The sequence below is a fragment of the Prionailurus viverrinus genome, chromosome A3 (genome assembly GCF_022837055.1).
Source record: "Prionailurus viverrinus isolate Anna chromosome A3, UM_Priviv_1.0, whole genome shotgun sequence".
Lineage (NCBI taxonomy): Eukaryota > Metazoa > Chordata > Mammalia > Carnivora > Felidae > Prionailurus > Prionailurus viverrinus.
In genome coordinates, this window is record NC_062563.1 from 27648528 (window position 1) to 27664477 (window position 15950).

The window sequence follows — 15950 nt, forward strand, 5'->3', positions numbered from 1 at the left end:
CGCCCCATATTTTTTTTTTTAACGTTTATTTATTTTTGAGACAGAGAGAGACAGAGCATGAACGGGGGAGGGGCAGAGAGAGACGGAGACACAGAATCGGAAGCAGGCTCCAGGCTCTGAGCCGTCAGCCCAGAGCCCGACGCGGGGCTTGAACTCACGGACCGTGAGATCGTGACCTGAGCTGAAGTCGGCCACTTAACTGACTGAGCCACCCAGGCGCCCCGCTTCATACATTTCTAATACAATTCGACTGTTTTGTCGAATTCTTCATTCCATCTTGAGATTCTCCAGATGTTTAAAATGATCTTTTAATATTCTCATGCATTAGGATTTAAGTCTTCTGTGCTTCACCTAGTCAACCTTTTCTCCCTCAAACCCCGACAACCATAGATCTTTTTACTATCTTTATAGTTTTGCCTTTTGTATCTTTTTGTTGCTTTTGTTATAGCTACCATTTACTGAGCCTTTTATCACGTCCCATGTCCTAACCTATTATACTCTCCCATTTTGCAGATGAGAAAATCGAAACAAAGGAGTTGAAATAACATCCCAAAGATTAATAATATTGAACAAATTTTCATTTCAAACCCTGGACACTTTGATTGTTTAAAACTCCAGTATCTGCCTGCTTGACTTCTAGCTCATCGAAGGGGAGTCCCCGACATTTAGCCAATGAGATGAGGATAACCTGCTTCCCAGTTTACCCAGTTTATTTCTGTTGTTCCAGCATAATTATTAACAGTGTCCCTTTCATCATAAATAATATGGTCACCCCCAAAAGAAAAAGTCTGATGAATTTCAGAGTCAGGTTTTGGGGGTAAAGATTATATACTCCAGGAGATGCGGGGATTTACCAGTGGTGTGTGATTTCAGAGTCACCAGGTGGGACCCACTACACAGATAAAATCCCCTCCCCGTTCAGTCACCTTCCCTTCCTTCTCCAATATGATTATTCCCCATTCCATCAGTCATGCTGGTGCTGTTAAAATGACTCTCCCGCTGTCCTCTTCTCTCCGTAAACCTGTCCCCAATTCTGGTCTCTCCTTTCTGCCTTGTGTTTTTCTGAATCTCACACTACATCTCATGGATTGACCATCCAGTATTCCAGCAGGATTTTTAAAACTTGGGAATTTCACAGACAAGTTTAAAAAACAAAAACAAAACCAAAACCAAACAAAACAAAACAAAACAAAACGAAACTCAAAACACACATTTTAAAATTGGGGGATAGGAAAAAGATGGCCCACTTTTAATTTTGCTAAAATGGGGAAAACTGGGTCCCCTGGGTGGTTCAGTTGGTTAAGTGTCCAACTCTTGATTTCAGCTCAAGTCATGAGGTCACCGTTCCTGAGATCAAACCCCGCATCGGGCTCTCCGCTGTCAGCGCGGAGCTGGCTTTGGACCCTCGGTCTCCCTCTCTCAGCCCCTCCCCCGCTCACGCTCTCGCTCAAAAATAAACATTTAAAATAAATAATCAAATAAATAAAATAAGATGAGAAAAACCTCCACCTTCTATATTAGTCTTATCTATTGGCAATATAATGCAAGCCTTAAGTGTAATTTAAAATTTTCCAAGGGCACCTGGGTGGCTCAGTTGGCTAAGCAACCAACTTTAGCTCAGGTCATGATCTCACAGTTTGTGGGTTCGAGCCCCACATCAGACTCTGTGCTGACAGCTCACAGCCTGGAGCCTGCCTTAGATTCTGTGTCTCTGTCTCTCTCTGCCCCTCCCCTGCTTGCGTTCTGTCTCTCTATCTCTCTCAAAAATAAATAAACATTATTATTTTTTTAATTTTCCAGAAGCCACATTTTAAAAGGTTAAAAAAAGCGGGTGCCTGGGTGGCTCAGTGGGTTGAGTGTCAGACTCTTGATTTTGATTCTGGTTATGATCTCACAGTCGTGATACTGAGCCCCTGACCTGGGTGTGGAACCTGCTTAAGATTCTCTCTCTCCCTATTCCTTTTCCCCTCTCCCCTACTTGCATTCTCTCAAAAAAAAATTTTTTTTAAACTTAATTAATTAAAAATAAATGAATACATAAATAAATAAAATGGTAAAACAAGGTGAAACTAATCTTAACGTATTTTATTTAACTAATACATACAAAATATTATAATCTCAACACAAAATCAAGAGAAAAATGTTAATGCAATATTTTACATTTTTTATGCGGTCTTTGAAAAACAGTGAAAATTTTGCACTATGGCACATTTTGATTTGCACTAGCCATTTTTTTTTTAATGTTTTGCTTATTCTTTTTTTTTTTTTAATTTTTTTTTCAACGTTTATTTATTTTTGGGACAGAGAGAGACAGAGCATGAACGGGGGAGGGGCAGAGAGAGAGGGAGACACAGAATCGGAAGCAGGCTCCAGGCTCTGAGCCGTCAGCCCAGAGCCTGATGCGGGGCTGGAACTCACGGACCGCGAGATCGTGACCTGGCTGAAGTCGGACGCTTAACCGACTGCGCCACCCAGGCGCCCCGAGTTTTGCTTATTCTTGAGACAGAGAGAGACAAAGCATGAGCAGGGAAGGAGCAGAGAGACAAGGAGACACAGAATGCGAAGCAGGCTCCAGGCTCTGATCGGTCAGCACAGAGCCCGATGTGGGGCTCGAACTTACAAACCCACCAGCTGTGAGATCATGACCTGAGCCGAAGTCGGATGCTTAACCGACCGAGCCACCCAGGCATGCCTTTAATCTCTGAATTTTTAAAGCAGACAGTCAGGTAAATCAAAAAGCGAAATGGGGCGCCTGGGTGCCGCAGTCGGTTAAGCGTCTGACTTCAGCCAGGTCATGATCTCGCGGTCCGTGAGTTCGAGCCCCGCGTCAGGCTCTGGGCTGATGGCTCGGAGCCTGGAGCCTGTTTCCGATTCTGTGTCTCCCTCTCTCTCTGCCCCTCCCCCGTTCATGCTCTGTCTCTCTCTGTCCCCCAAAAAAATAAATAAACGTTGAAAAAAAAATTAAAAAAAAAAAAAAGCGAATTACCTTGTTCTTACTGTCCTCTCTCTTCGTTAGGAACATCCTTGATGATCATGTCAGTTCACACACTGATGTTTTGGAGCAAGATAGAGTTGGGGTGCGTGGAGTTGCATGATGGTGTCTGGGTTGGCTCCTTCCTCCCTTATTTGAACAGATACTCAGAGTCTCTGTTGTGTCAAGATCTGCTAGGTGCTGGGGACACAATGGTGCGAGTGGAAATTCGGCGGTTCTTCTGATCTCATGGAGCTTTTGCTCTGCCGTAGCGTTCCAAGTGGGGCTGTGCAGGCAACGAGAGGGTGTGTCGTCTGCAGAGAATTTAAAAACAATAATAAAACGGATTGAAAGTCAGCCTGCCTTTTATTATCTCCTCCATGGGCCCACCCTTCTAAACCTTGTCAGTGGTAAAATACTCCTCCCCGAAGATCAATTTGTTGGTCTAACTTGAGTCTTAATAATATATTTGTAAGCTTCAAATCAGCCTACTTTAATTACTTGTGCACTAATAAACATTATATTCTACAAGGAAGTTAATTCAGAGCACTATCCGTTCAGTCAGCCCCTAACACATGCCGAGTCAGATGCAGCTACACATGTTAGTTTTGAAAATAAGCACGTAACAGTACAGAATTATTCCAGCTAGCTTCCTGAGCACTTGTGTCTGCAGCCCCTTTGGTACAACATATGTCTCTGTTTAAACAATAGATTCAAAATAAACAATGATAGCACAGTGATTATGAAGCTTGAGTTGCTTCAATTCTGTCATCCTATGTGACCACTTGAAGCTTTCGTATTTAAGCTGAAACAAGGAAACAAAGAGTGAATCGCTGTGTGGTAACTGCAGATTTTATTATTTAGTAAAATTATATTATTATGCTATATTAGATTACATTACATTATAATTTTCATTTGGTAAAATTATGTGGGTTTTTTTGGTGGCATTTTTTGAGTAGGCTCCTTGCCCAACGTGGGGCTTAAACTCACAACCGTGAGATCAAGAGTCTCATGCTCTGCTGACTGAGCCAGCCAGGTGCCCCTGGTAAAATTATGTTTTACCAAACTTGAATAATATATTTAATCTTAAAATTGAATCTTTAAAAAAAATTTTTTTTTTTTAAGTAGGCTCCATGCCCAATATGGAGCCCAACACAGGGCTTGAACTCACGACCCTGAGCTCAAGACCTGAGCTGAGATCAAGAGTCAGATGCCTAACTGACTGAGCCACCCAGGTGCCCCTGATTGTTATTTTTAAAGCATTCTCGTGTTTTTAAACTGTAACGCAACGTAACGTAATCATTATTGCAATATACGACTATGTAGGTGTGTTCTTTATTTTCTTTTATTTTTCAAAGAAATATATTAATGTAACTGAAAACTATTGATTCAATACTCTTTTCCCTTTTTTGTATTGTCATGTTTATTTTTGCTGACATGCTTACATATAAAAAGTTCAAAGAATATTTTCACCATCTACATTTCTTCTCTGGCCATTATCATTAATATTATTTATTATATTTTATAACTGTTATTGAAAATACTGCCATTTAGAGGATATAGGTGTTAAAAAGTTCTCTATCCCAAGTGTCACATGGGCCAGGTAGGCCACTGGTGCACTGAAGGCAAGGGACATGGGGCTAGGAGGGCTACAAGGAGGGAGACAGAGGTAGGAGTGCTGGAAGGGTGAGGGAACGGACTTCTCAACACCCTGTGTGGGGAGGCAGCCCAGCTTGTTCCACAAAGGGAGGAGGGCCAGTGTGGCTGGAAACTGGCTCAGGACAAAGAAAAGTAAGAGAGGAGGTCAAATTGGTGAGGAGGGGTCAGACCAAGCCTGCTGGGCCAATAAAAGCCTGGTGTTCATCTTGAGAGTGATGAAGAAACCAATGAAGGTTTTTAAAAAGGGATGATACACAATCAGATTTGTGAGTAAAACATACCATTGCTCTGGCTTCAGGAAAGAGAATGAAATGGAAGGAGACCTGGTGGTTGCAGGGACCAGAAAGGAGGCTGGACAGGTGCCCGATGAGAGGTGATGGTGGCCTGGACCATTGGGTAGTGGTGGTCAGCATCTCTCCAAGAAACTCACTGTCTTCCTACTGCAGTCTACACTGAACAGCTCAGTGGTGAGCCCAGCCTTGAACACCTGTGACCTACAAGATTTAGACTCTGGGGCACCCATTAGAAAGGACTCAAGGTAGTCTGTATGCACTGATAACCGCTGCATCTCAGCAGCGGATCTGAGTTTTAGGTTTTCTTTTTCAAAATTTTACTTTCTTCTCTGGGCTCCCGTAGGAATTTGAGTGTACTCTTGATAGAACACTGACTTTGATTCACTCAGTAAATATTTAATCCGTACTTATGATGTGCTAGGCACCCTCCTAGGGATAGAGCCATAAAACAAAACAGACAAAAATCTCTGCCCTCGTGGATCTTACATTTTCGTGGAGGGAAGATGGGCAAAAACCGAGTGAACAAATAAAATAATTCCAGAAGGTGGTAAGTGCCATAGAGCAGACGGAAATCATGATGAGAGAGAATAATGCAAGCAAGCATTAAGATGCTTGATAATACCAAACTTTGGACAAGATGTGGATGAAAAGAATATCTTCTCTGCTCCTAGTGAAAAAGTAAATTGGTGCAAGTTGGCAGTTTTACAACATTACCTTGTAAAAGTTAGCATTCACACGTCCTCAGATGTAGCCATCACACTTTCCATGATATATACTCTGGAGACCCTGCACTTGAACTCCAGGGACACATCTAGGATTGTTAACAGTAACACTCTTTATAAGAGCAAAAGCCTGGCAATAATCCAACTGTCCATGGACAGGACAACAGATAGGAAAATTGTAGCATATCCCCACAGTGGAAAATGAACCAACCCCATATGGGTGCAATACTTTAGGTGAACCTTAGCACTATAACACTGAATAAGAAAGTAAATACCAGGATATATAACAGCATGATACCTTTTTGACAAAGCTAGAGGCAAGAGAATACATTTTTAAGAGCCGTATTTTCTTTTTTTTTTTCATTTTTTTTAACGTTTATTTATTTTTGAGACAGAGAGAGACAGAGCATGAATGGGGGAGGGACAGAGAGAGAGAGAGGGAGACACAGAATCAGAAACAGGCTCCAGGCTCTGAGCCATCAGCCCAGAGCCTGACGCGGGGCTCGAACCCACAGACCGAGAGATCGTGACCTGAGCCGAAGTCGGACGCTTAACCGACTGAGCCACCCAGGCGCCCCAAGAGCCATATTTTCAAAAGTAAGAGCAAGGAGACATTGCATCCCTCACACATGCTGGTAGGAATATAAAATGGTGCAGCAAATCCATTGAGACAGAGGTGGAGATACGGAAAACAAGCACAGAATTTCCTTGGGGGTTGATGAAAATATCCTAAAATTGATTGCAGTGCACTTGCACACTTTTTTTTTTTAATGTTTCTTTGAGAGAGAGCATGAGCACGGAGTGGGCAGAGAGAGAGAGAGAGAGAGAGAGAGAGAGAGAGAAGCGGGCTCCGTGCTGTCAGTGCAGCATCCTACCCAGGGCTGGAGCTCAGGAACCCGGAGGTCAGGACCTGAGCCAAAATCAAGTCAGTAGCTTAACTGACTGTGCCCCCCCCCCAAGTGCCCGGATGCCCTTTTTGAAATAAACCCATCCCCACCTCGCCAATTTTAAAAAATTATGTTGGTGTCTCTACGTTGTTGGTGCCCAGAGTCCCAGATAACTAATATTTATTGAGCATTTACTAGGTGTCAGATTTGTTCACAGCCAGTATCCCCATTTAACTTGTAAAACAACCATATGAGGGAGAAATGGTTTTTTCCCCCATTTCAAGGACAAGGAGGAGGAATCGGGATACGAATACTGTAATTCTGACTCCATGGAGGATGGAACAGGCCAGGCTCCAGTTCTGAAGGTTCAAACTCAGGGAAGCTCCGAATCTCAGCGTCCAGTAAATCCGAGGAAGGACCATTTGGTCGGGAGCGCGGCCTTCTCCTTCCGAGCGCCTTGTGCCTTTAAGAATCGCCCCCTCCCGCCGGCCACACGCTCCCATTTCCCTCCCGGGCACCCAGAGCATCACCCCGCCCCCCGCGTCTGCGGAGCCGCACCTCAGCCCTTCCTCCCAGCTCTACACCCTCCAACTGGGCTCTCTGCCCCAACCCGCCCAGTGGTGGGTGAGGTCTGTCGCCAGGCTCTCCACTCTCCGCCCCGGACAGTGCCCACTACGCCCCAGCAGAAAGACACTTTAGAGGACCTCGTCCCGACCCCTCCCAGCTCCTAGTCCTGAGGGGCGAGGCCTACGCGCCCCCTCCCATCGCCCAGGCCCATGGCGCCGTGAAGGTGACCTCCCCCGGGGGCAGCACAGGGCCCGCGGTTCCCGAGCCGGCTCACACGTGGTGAACTGGGAGCGCGCAGCCCCTCCCCGCCACGCGCCTAGAGCATGCGTCGCGGACACGCCCCTCGCGCTGGCTCCGCCCCCGTGCCCGCGCACGCTTCTCCAGACCCAGGAGGGGCGTCGCGCCCTTGTCCGCACCCGGCGGGTGGCTGTGTAGGTAGAGACCTGGGGATGGGACACTCACGCATCCTCGAACCTCGCCTGAGGAATGTGAAAAATCAGTTAGTCAGCCCTGCTCAGGACCCTTGGCTGGTAGGCGAGATGATCCAGCGACTCGCCCCAGCGAGATCCGCTGAGCTGGGAAGAGAGGGAGGGACTGCGAGCCTAGGATTCGAGCCTTACTAGTCTGCGTGTCTTTCTTGTTCTGAATCCGGAAAATAGGCGTCCTATTCCTTTCTTTCTCAGGACTCTTGTGGGGCTTCAAACGAGGTTTAAAATAATATGAAAGCGCTTCGTTCATTGAGTTCAAAGCATTTGTCGAGGCTCTGTGTGGCTGGACCCTACGTGTAGTAGGCAGGGGCTACATCTCTGAAACGATGAGACTGTACTCTTGAGCTTTCCCGAGCCTGAGTGCCCCCACATTCTGTCCTGGGACTGTGCAGAAAGACGCTCCTGAAAGAGGAGGGGGCGGATGTCCCACCTGGCGGCAGGTGTCACAGAATAAGCTAAAATTTCAAAGGCAACGTGGGGCGGGAGCTTTCGGAGGCAGATGGGAAGCACGCTCCGCGTTCCCCCACCCTCTTCCCAGTCCCCAGCCTAAGAAAAGAAACCAACCTCATCCGACACCCTCCAACCCAGCGAGACCGCCCAGCCCCGCAGCCCGAGCTCCGCCCCGCCCCGGCAGCCAGCGATTGGGAGATGCAAATACCAGCTTCTCTGCCCAGCAACGGGTGACGCGCCGCCTGAGCGCGAGGCGTGGCCCGGCCGCAGCCCAAGCGGGCACCACGGTGTTTACACGGGGCGGCCCCGCGCGCGCCGCAGCGGCCCGCAGACGGCGAGGGGGAGGGGTGGCGCGCGCGCCGGCGGGGCCGCGCGGGGAGAAAGACACTGGAAGGCGGCGGGGCGGGGAGCGGCGCGCGCGGGCCGCGGCGGAGCAGGAGACTGAGAGGAGAGCCCGCGGGGGCCGGAGGGTGCGATTCCTCCGCCCCCGCAAAACAATGTGCAGCGTGCGGCTGGGCTCAACTTGCCGGAGGCGGCGGGGGCGCGCCGAGCCCGCCTGAGACCGCGCCGCTGACCTTCTCCCCCCGCCGTCCGTTGGGCCCGAGCGCCCAGCTCCTCGCTCCCCAGCTCGCGGGGGCCGGGCCGAGCTGCGGGGCGGGGCCGCCCCTCCGTCGCTGCTGCCTCCTCCCCCACCCCCAGCCGCGGAGGATGCGGACGGCCCCCGGCGGCGTCTAGCGGCCCCGGGCCCAGGCGCGATGGTGCAGCAGCGGGGCGCGAGGGCCAAGCGGGACGGCGGGCCGCCGCCCCCGGGGCCCGGGCCGGCCGAGGAGGGGGCGCGTGAGCCCGGCTGGTGCAAGACGCCGAGCGGCCACATTAAGAGACCGATGAACGCGTTCATGGTGTGGTCGCAGCACGAGCGGCGGAAGATCATGGACCAGTGGCCCGACATGCACAACGCCGAGATCTCCAAGCGCCTGGGCCGCCGCTGGCAGCTGCTGCAGGACTCGGAGAAGATCCCGTTTGTGCGGGAGGCGGAGCGGCTGCGCCTCAAGCACATGGCGGATTACCCGGACTACAAGTACCGGCCGCGCAAAAAGAGCAAGGGGGCGCCCGCCAAGGCGCGGCCCCGCCCCCCCGGCGGCGGTGGTGGCGGCAGCCGGCTCAAGCCCGGGCCGCAGCTGCCTGGCCGCGGGGGCCGCCGAGCAGCGGGCGGGCCTTTGGGGGGCAGCGCGGCGGCGCCCGAGGACGACGACGAGGACGACGACGAGGAGCTGCTGGAAGTGCGCCTGGTCGAGACCCCAGGGAGGGAGCTGTGGAGGATGGTCCCAGCGGGGCGGGCTGCCCGGGGACCCGCGGAGCGCGCCCAAGGGCCGTCGGGCGAGGGGGCGGCTGTCACCGCCGCCTCCCCCACTCCGTCGGAGGACGAGGAGCCAGAGGAAGAGGAGGAGGAGGCGGCGGCGGTGGAGGAAGGCGAAGAGGAGACGGTGGCGTCGGGGGAGGAGCCGCTGGGCTTTCTGTCCAGACTGCCCCCCGGCCCCGCCGGCCTGGACTGCAGCGCCCTGGACCGCGACCCGGACCTGCCGCCCCCCTCGGGCACGTCGCATTTCGAGTTCCCGGACTACTGCACCCCCGAAGTTACCGAGATGATCGCGGGGGACTGGCGCCCGTCTAGCATCGCCGACCTGGTTTTCACCTACTGAGCCCACCGTCAGCGGGGCGCGCACGCCCCCAAACCAGCTGTTTACATACAGGAATCAGGTATTGGGGCCCCTCGGAGGCCGAGGCTGGCACCCCATCTCCCGCGCAGCCTCCCCCCTCCCAGACGTGCCCATCCCCCTCAAACCCAGACATGCCCCTCCCCCGCAGACACACCCCAAGGCAGCCCAACCCCCACTCTTTCCCTGACATCCAAGCCCCGCCCCGTCTTGCCCCCTCCCGCACAGCCACCAGCAGCCAGCCCCCCTCCGTTACACCTCCCGTCCACTCCTACAGACCTGCACCCCTCCCCCCACCTCGCACACGCCCCTCCTCGTGGCCGGAGGACACGCCCCTGCCCTTGCTCCCGATCCCTCCGCCTTCGCCCAGCCCGCCTCCTCTCTGGTTTAGGGGGGCGCTGCGGCTGGGCGGCACCGCGCGCTCCTCCCAAACCCCTTCGCTCCCCTCCCCCGAGCGCTGGGGCCCGCCCCCTTCTCGCGCATGCTTAATGCTTCTTAGGAGGAGGGGGCCGGTCCCAGTTGAACCGCAAGCCTCTGTGGCCCGCTCCGGGAAGAAGTGGGGCGGGCATTGAGCGATCCTTAGAAATCTTTTGATCCGGGAGCCGCGGCTTCCTTTCAACCCGACGGGGCGTCTCTGCCTTAATGGGAGGAGCACTAGGAAGGGGGAGAAAGAGACTAGCTGGCCCGGAAGGGTTGGGTTTGGCGCTTGGAACTCTCCCTAAGTGGCATAACCCCTTTTCCTTGCGGGGTTACCCAGACTGACGTGCACCCTCCCGCCTGCTATACACACACCGCTAGACTGCCTCCACAGTCTACCTTGGCACCCAGAAACTTGCCTTTTCTTTCCCCCATCCGGGAATTGGGAATAGGGTCTTCATCTGGAACTGCACCACTAGAGGACCGCCCAAGAAAGCTCTGAATCAAGGCAATTATCAGTCTATTTGGGGACAAGGGCCTTGCTGCTCTCCACCCCCATCCCAAGTGCCCCATTACGTTAAGGCACACTCCCAGCCTGGACTCCTCCCTTAAGCCCACCGCCCTTTTCTATCACTCAAGTCCTGTGCCCACAGTGACCCTATTCAGTGGGAGAAGCTGAGGCATGTTGGTACGGGGGCGGGGGTGTTGAGACTGAGGCATGAGAGCAGACGGAGTGACAAGAAGAGACCCACTTTTGAACAGCTGGCTTGAGACCATGGACTGGGCCAGTGACACTGAAGGGAGGGGCAGAGTAGTGGAGGTGTGCCGTTTGCGCCTGTTTTTCCATGTGAAAAATCTGGATAGCGCTGCTGTCGGAGGAGGTTGTGTCCGGTTCGAGGTGCCCTCGGGGACCCCTGCCCCAAATTCCCCCTCTTACTCCCCAACTCTCCGCTCAAGTCCCGCCCCTCCGGCCTCCCCATACCCCCTTTTGCCCTCACTACCTGTATCTCACCGGCGTGTGTTCACCCTCCCGGGTGAGCACACACTCTCATTCACACACACAAATCTCAGGAACAAACGGTCCCAGAGTCCTCCTGGACCCCTGCCCAGGGTCTCTGCAGGTCTCTGCCCCACGCGTTCCCGTCGCTGACAAAGCCACCAGCTGCCTCCTTTAAGCTTGGTGCTCCGGCTCTGGGCCTTTCTCGCGCTCTCTCTGTCTTTCTCTTTCTCTCTTTCTCTCTTTCTCTCTCTCTCTCTCTTTTTTTTTTTTTTTTAAGAAAAACAACAACAACAAAAAGACAATGAAAAAAACCCAGAAAACGTCATGTGAGTGAAGAGATGTCACTGTCTGTGGTCTTGGAGAACTAGTCTAGTAGCTGAGGGGAGGGGTCCCCCTATCTGGGGCACTGGCACCCACAGCAGGACTTCGCCAGTCTGATGCCAGGACTGAATAAAGTGTATTTGCCCCGACCTTGCCCTGTGGTTCTACATGTCTGTGCCTTTCCTCAACCCTCCCCCAGACAGTTTTCCAGATTGAAGTCCATGTGCAGGAAGAGCTGGGGGTCGCTGGGCAAGGCACCTGGCCCCTTTAGGCCTCTGTCTCCCTCTGTCTCAGGACTCCCTGGTCTTGATTAAGGGTGACACATTCATCCCCCACAGGGCCAGGCAGGTCATGTCCGCGAGAGAGTCTGGGTAGACACTCCGTGGGGACAGCTGCTCTCCTCCCGCCAGTTGTGACCTTGTGGGAAGGCAACCCACGGTGGCCTGGTTGAAATCTGGAGGTAGAAATCTGGATGTTTCTGTGAACATCTCAACTACAAAATGAAAGCTGACTCCGTTATTTTTATTTATTTATTTTTATTTGTTTCATTTTTTTGACGCAACTCTCTTTAAATCCTCGTGGACCAAATGAAACAAGTGTCGCAGGCATCCCTGGCCCAAGGGGGCCCGTTTGACCCTGCCCTTCATGAGAATTAAGAAGGGTCGGGCCACATCGTCTGGGCGCAAAAGCCCCAGCACCACCACCACTGAGCATCTCTGTGACCTTGAGCAAATTCACTTCACCCTGACTCTTCTCTCAATATGAATAACATGAAGATGATAACAGTACCTTCTTCAGGGTGAAATGAAGTTCGAGGTGAGCAGCATTTAACAAGGTGCCCCCTGAAGTATATTACTCCATTGTCCAGAAGAGGAAACGGGGTCAGGGTGGTGCAGCAACCTGCAGGAGGGCCTGCAAGCGGCCAAGGTCAAAGTCAGGGCCCCGCATCTTGGTTCTCTGCCCTGGCGGAGTGTCGTGTCAGGGTGCTGCCTCTCCTTCCCTGTTTGAATCTACAGATGGCGTTAGGCTGTCAGCGCAACCCCTGGGCTGGCGGGGTTGGTCCCAGAGCCGGCCCGTCATTGGCCTGCAGTGTAGATTTATTGAATGACTAAAAGAGGAGCAACAGAAGCCACAGCGATTCCTGTCCTTGAGATTCTTACCAGCGTGTTTTGGAAACCGAGGAAAGCCTTTTCAAACTCTGTCTCCCTCCCCCCCCCCCCCCCCCCCCCCCCCCCCCCGTGCCTCCACTGCCAGGTCCAGTGGATTCCTGAGGTTGGACAGAGCCTGTGTCCCCTGTAAGAACGAAGGCCAAGTGTGCAGACCTCATTGAGAGAGAGTATTTGTGGACTGGGGTACACATAGATGCGTTAAAAGAGGACGATAGCAGGTTTAGGAGGGCTGGGTGTGTACAGAAGGGGGGTGTCTGTTTGGGGGAGGTGCAAGAATTTCCAGTGCTTTGGCTCAGCCTCTGATTGAAAGCAAGATGGGAAAAAAAAAATCCCTCCAGGAAGAGTTGAGAAGGTGAGGAAGATAGAGATGGGTGTCACCCTTGAACCCCTTTTAAGGAGCACTTCCCTGGCTGTGAGCAATCTGGTCAGTGGATGGGCTCCAGCTGCCAAGATCCACTCGCCCTAGGGCAGCCCGTGTCTGGTGGCCCAGGGGGATCAGGTGGAAACGCCTGGCCATTCCTGTCCAGTGTGGGGACACGCTGACAGGCAGTACTTGCACCACCCACCCCTCCGGACACTCACCCAGGCCCCCTCCGGGGTGGCCGAGGTTTTGCCAGGCCTGAAGTGCAGTTTGATCTCCCGTACCCAACCTTGCTCCCTCCCTCTTCTTTTCACAGGTGTTTATATCCCTAATAAATCTCTTGCACCCCAGTCTCCCGTCTCAGTGTCTACTTTGGGGGAAAGTCAATCTGCAACGAAGGGTGCCAGGGGCTGGACAGCGGGACTTGGGCCACTGGCCCTATAACCACAGCTGGGCACTTCTGCTGGCTCCGTCCCCTGGAGGGGTTCCTTCCCTTCTCCACACACACCGGCAACCGCAAGCTCAAGGCTGCACCCTTTCCAGTTGGGATCAATTAGAAACTGCAGTCTCAGCCTACCAGTCACCCCGGATCTCTCCCCCAGTGAAAGCTGGAAACAGGGAGGTTGTCTGTCTTTTTGCCCTTGGGAATGTGGGGGCGGGTCAAGCGCCTGGCGGTGGGGGGGGGGGGGGGGGGAGGGAATAGTCCTAGATCTCTGTGGGACCTTGGGCAAGGCTCCTTTGCAGGCCTTAGTTCCCAGACGCAAAGTTGGGGAGGGGCCCACTTATTGTTACGGGAGACCATTTATTGTTATGTTATCTGGGTCTTTCCATTTCAGAAGGAAATGGATTCTGACCTGTAAGAGGTGGGGAGAGACCTGCTTATGCGGACTCTGGAGACACCTAGAGGCTGGAAGGAGTAAGAAGCATTTGAGGGTGAGGGGCGGGGTGTGTCCCCCTCCAGTCTCACTCTGTTCACGCGGTCATTGACTCATCTCTGTGGGGTCCCAGGCCTGGGCTATTTGCACCATCTTGGTTCCAAGGTTTCAAAAACACCTGTATGTTGATGGGTTAGTTATCTATTGCTGGGTAACAAAGTGCCACAAACAGCCTAAAACAACATGCATTTGTTGTTTGAGTCTGTGGGCCAGGCAAGGCTTAGCCGGGCTCTCTGCTCAGAATCTCACAGGGCTGCGTCAAGGTGTTGGCTGGGGCTGCATTCCTTTACGGAACTCAGCGTCTGCTTCCAGATTCACCTGGTGGTGGGCAGAGTTCAGTTCCCTGGGGTCAAAGTCCCTGTGTTCTTCTGGGCTGTCAGCTGGTGCCATTATTGTGAGGGCCACTCACAGTTTCTGTCTTCCCAGGTGCTCTCACAGAGTGGCACCTTATTTTGCCAAGGACAGCGAAGAGAATCTTCTTGCAGCTTCTAGTTGCTTGGTCCAGGGAAGGATCTTATTCATTCATTCATTCATTCACTCACTCATTCATGTTTAAAGTAATTTCTGCATCCAACACGGGGCTGGAACTCATGACCTCGTGCCCCCAAAATCAAGAGTCATATGCTCTACCGACTGAATCAGCCAGACATTCCAGGAAAGGCTCTCTTTTATTTTTATTTATGTAGTTACTTATTTTAATTTTAAGGGAAGGCTCTCTTTTAAAGGGCTTGCTTGAGGGGCGCCTGGGTGGTTCAGTTGGTTGGGCATCGACTTTGGCTCAGGTCATCTCACGGTTCAGGAGTTTGAGCCCAGCATCGGGCTCTCTGCTATGAGCATAGAGCCCACTTCCGATCCTCTCTCTCTCTCTCTCTCTCTCTCTCTCTCTGCCCCGCCCCTGCTCACACTTTGTTTCTCTCAAAAATAAATAAACATAAAAAAATAAACAAATGACTCACTTGATTAGATTGGGCCCACCCAGGAAAATCTCTCTTTTGATGAATTAAAAATCAACTGATTGGGGACCTCACTTCTGCAAAGTCCCTTCCCCTTTGTCACATAATGTAACCTAATCGCCTGAATGACATCCATCGTGCTCCCTGGTCTCACCCATACAGAGAGGAACTGGTTTTGTTGGGCATCCACACCAGCAGGTGGGAATCTTTTTTTTTTTTTTTAATTTTTTTTTTCAACGTTTATTTATTTTTGGGACAGAGAGAGACAGAGCATGAACGGGGGAGGGGCAGAGAGAGAGGGAGACACAGAATCGGAAACAGGCTCCAGGCTCTGAGCCATCAGCCCAGAGCCCGACGCGGGGCTCGAACTCCCGGACCGCGAGATCGTGACCTGGCTGAAGTCGGACGCTTAACCGACTGCGCCACCCAGGCGCCCCAGCAGGTGGGAATCTTGAGGCTATCTTGGAATTCTACTTACCATAGCTGTGGATTCTCAAGCCCGAATCTCCATCCTGCTGCTGCCAGACGCTTCTGTCTAGCTGCCTTCTTATCATCTCCACCGGGGTATTTAATTGGCACCTCAAACTTGGCATAGCTAAACATGAATTCTGGTTTCCGTGGTCCTCCCAAGCCTGCTCTGCACCCACATCTTTGTTGGCTAAAAGACTAAAAGGCCAACAATCTCTTGGTGATCCTTGGCTCCTCTTTTCCCCCATAGCTTCATATCCCTCATCCCTGTTGACTACACTTCCAAAGTGTGTCCTGTGTCCTATCACTTCTCACCTTTTCAATGGCCACCCTCATGATCCCCGCCCCCCGCCCCATCCTTGCTTTCTCCTTTGCCTCAATCACGGTCTTGCCTCAATCACTCATTCGCTCACCCATTCAACAAACATTTATTATGGGTCTGCTTTTACCAGGCTCTGTGCTGGGTGTACAAAGGTGAAAAAAAAAACAGACATGGTCTGTCCTTACTGAACTCACAGTCCTGAGGAGGAGAAAGACGCATAAACAGAGGGCTGGAAATGCATTGTTGGAGATG

General features: G+C 52.1%; 1 protein-coding gene across 1 annotated transcript; it reads left to right on the plus strand.

Annotated features, from left to right (window-relative positions):
- Positions 1 to 8367: 8367 nt before the first annotated feature.
- SOX12 (SRY-box transcription factor 12) lies at positions 8368 to 13370 on the plus strand. Its single transcript, XM_047854232.1, has one exon. The coding sequence runs from the start codon at positions 8793 to 8795 to the stop codon at positions 9735 to 9737; it is 945 nt and encodes a 314-aa protein (XP_047710188.1). The 5' UTR covers positions 8368 to 8792; the 3' UTR covers positions 9738 to 13370.
- The last annotated feature ends 2580 nt before the right edge of the window (positions 13371 to 15950 follow it).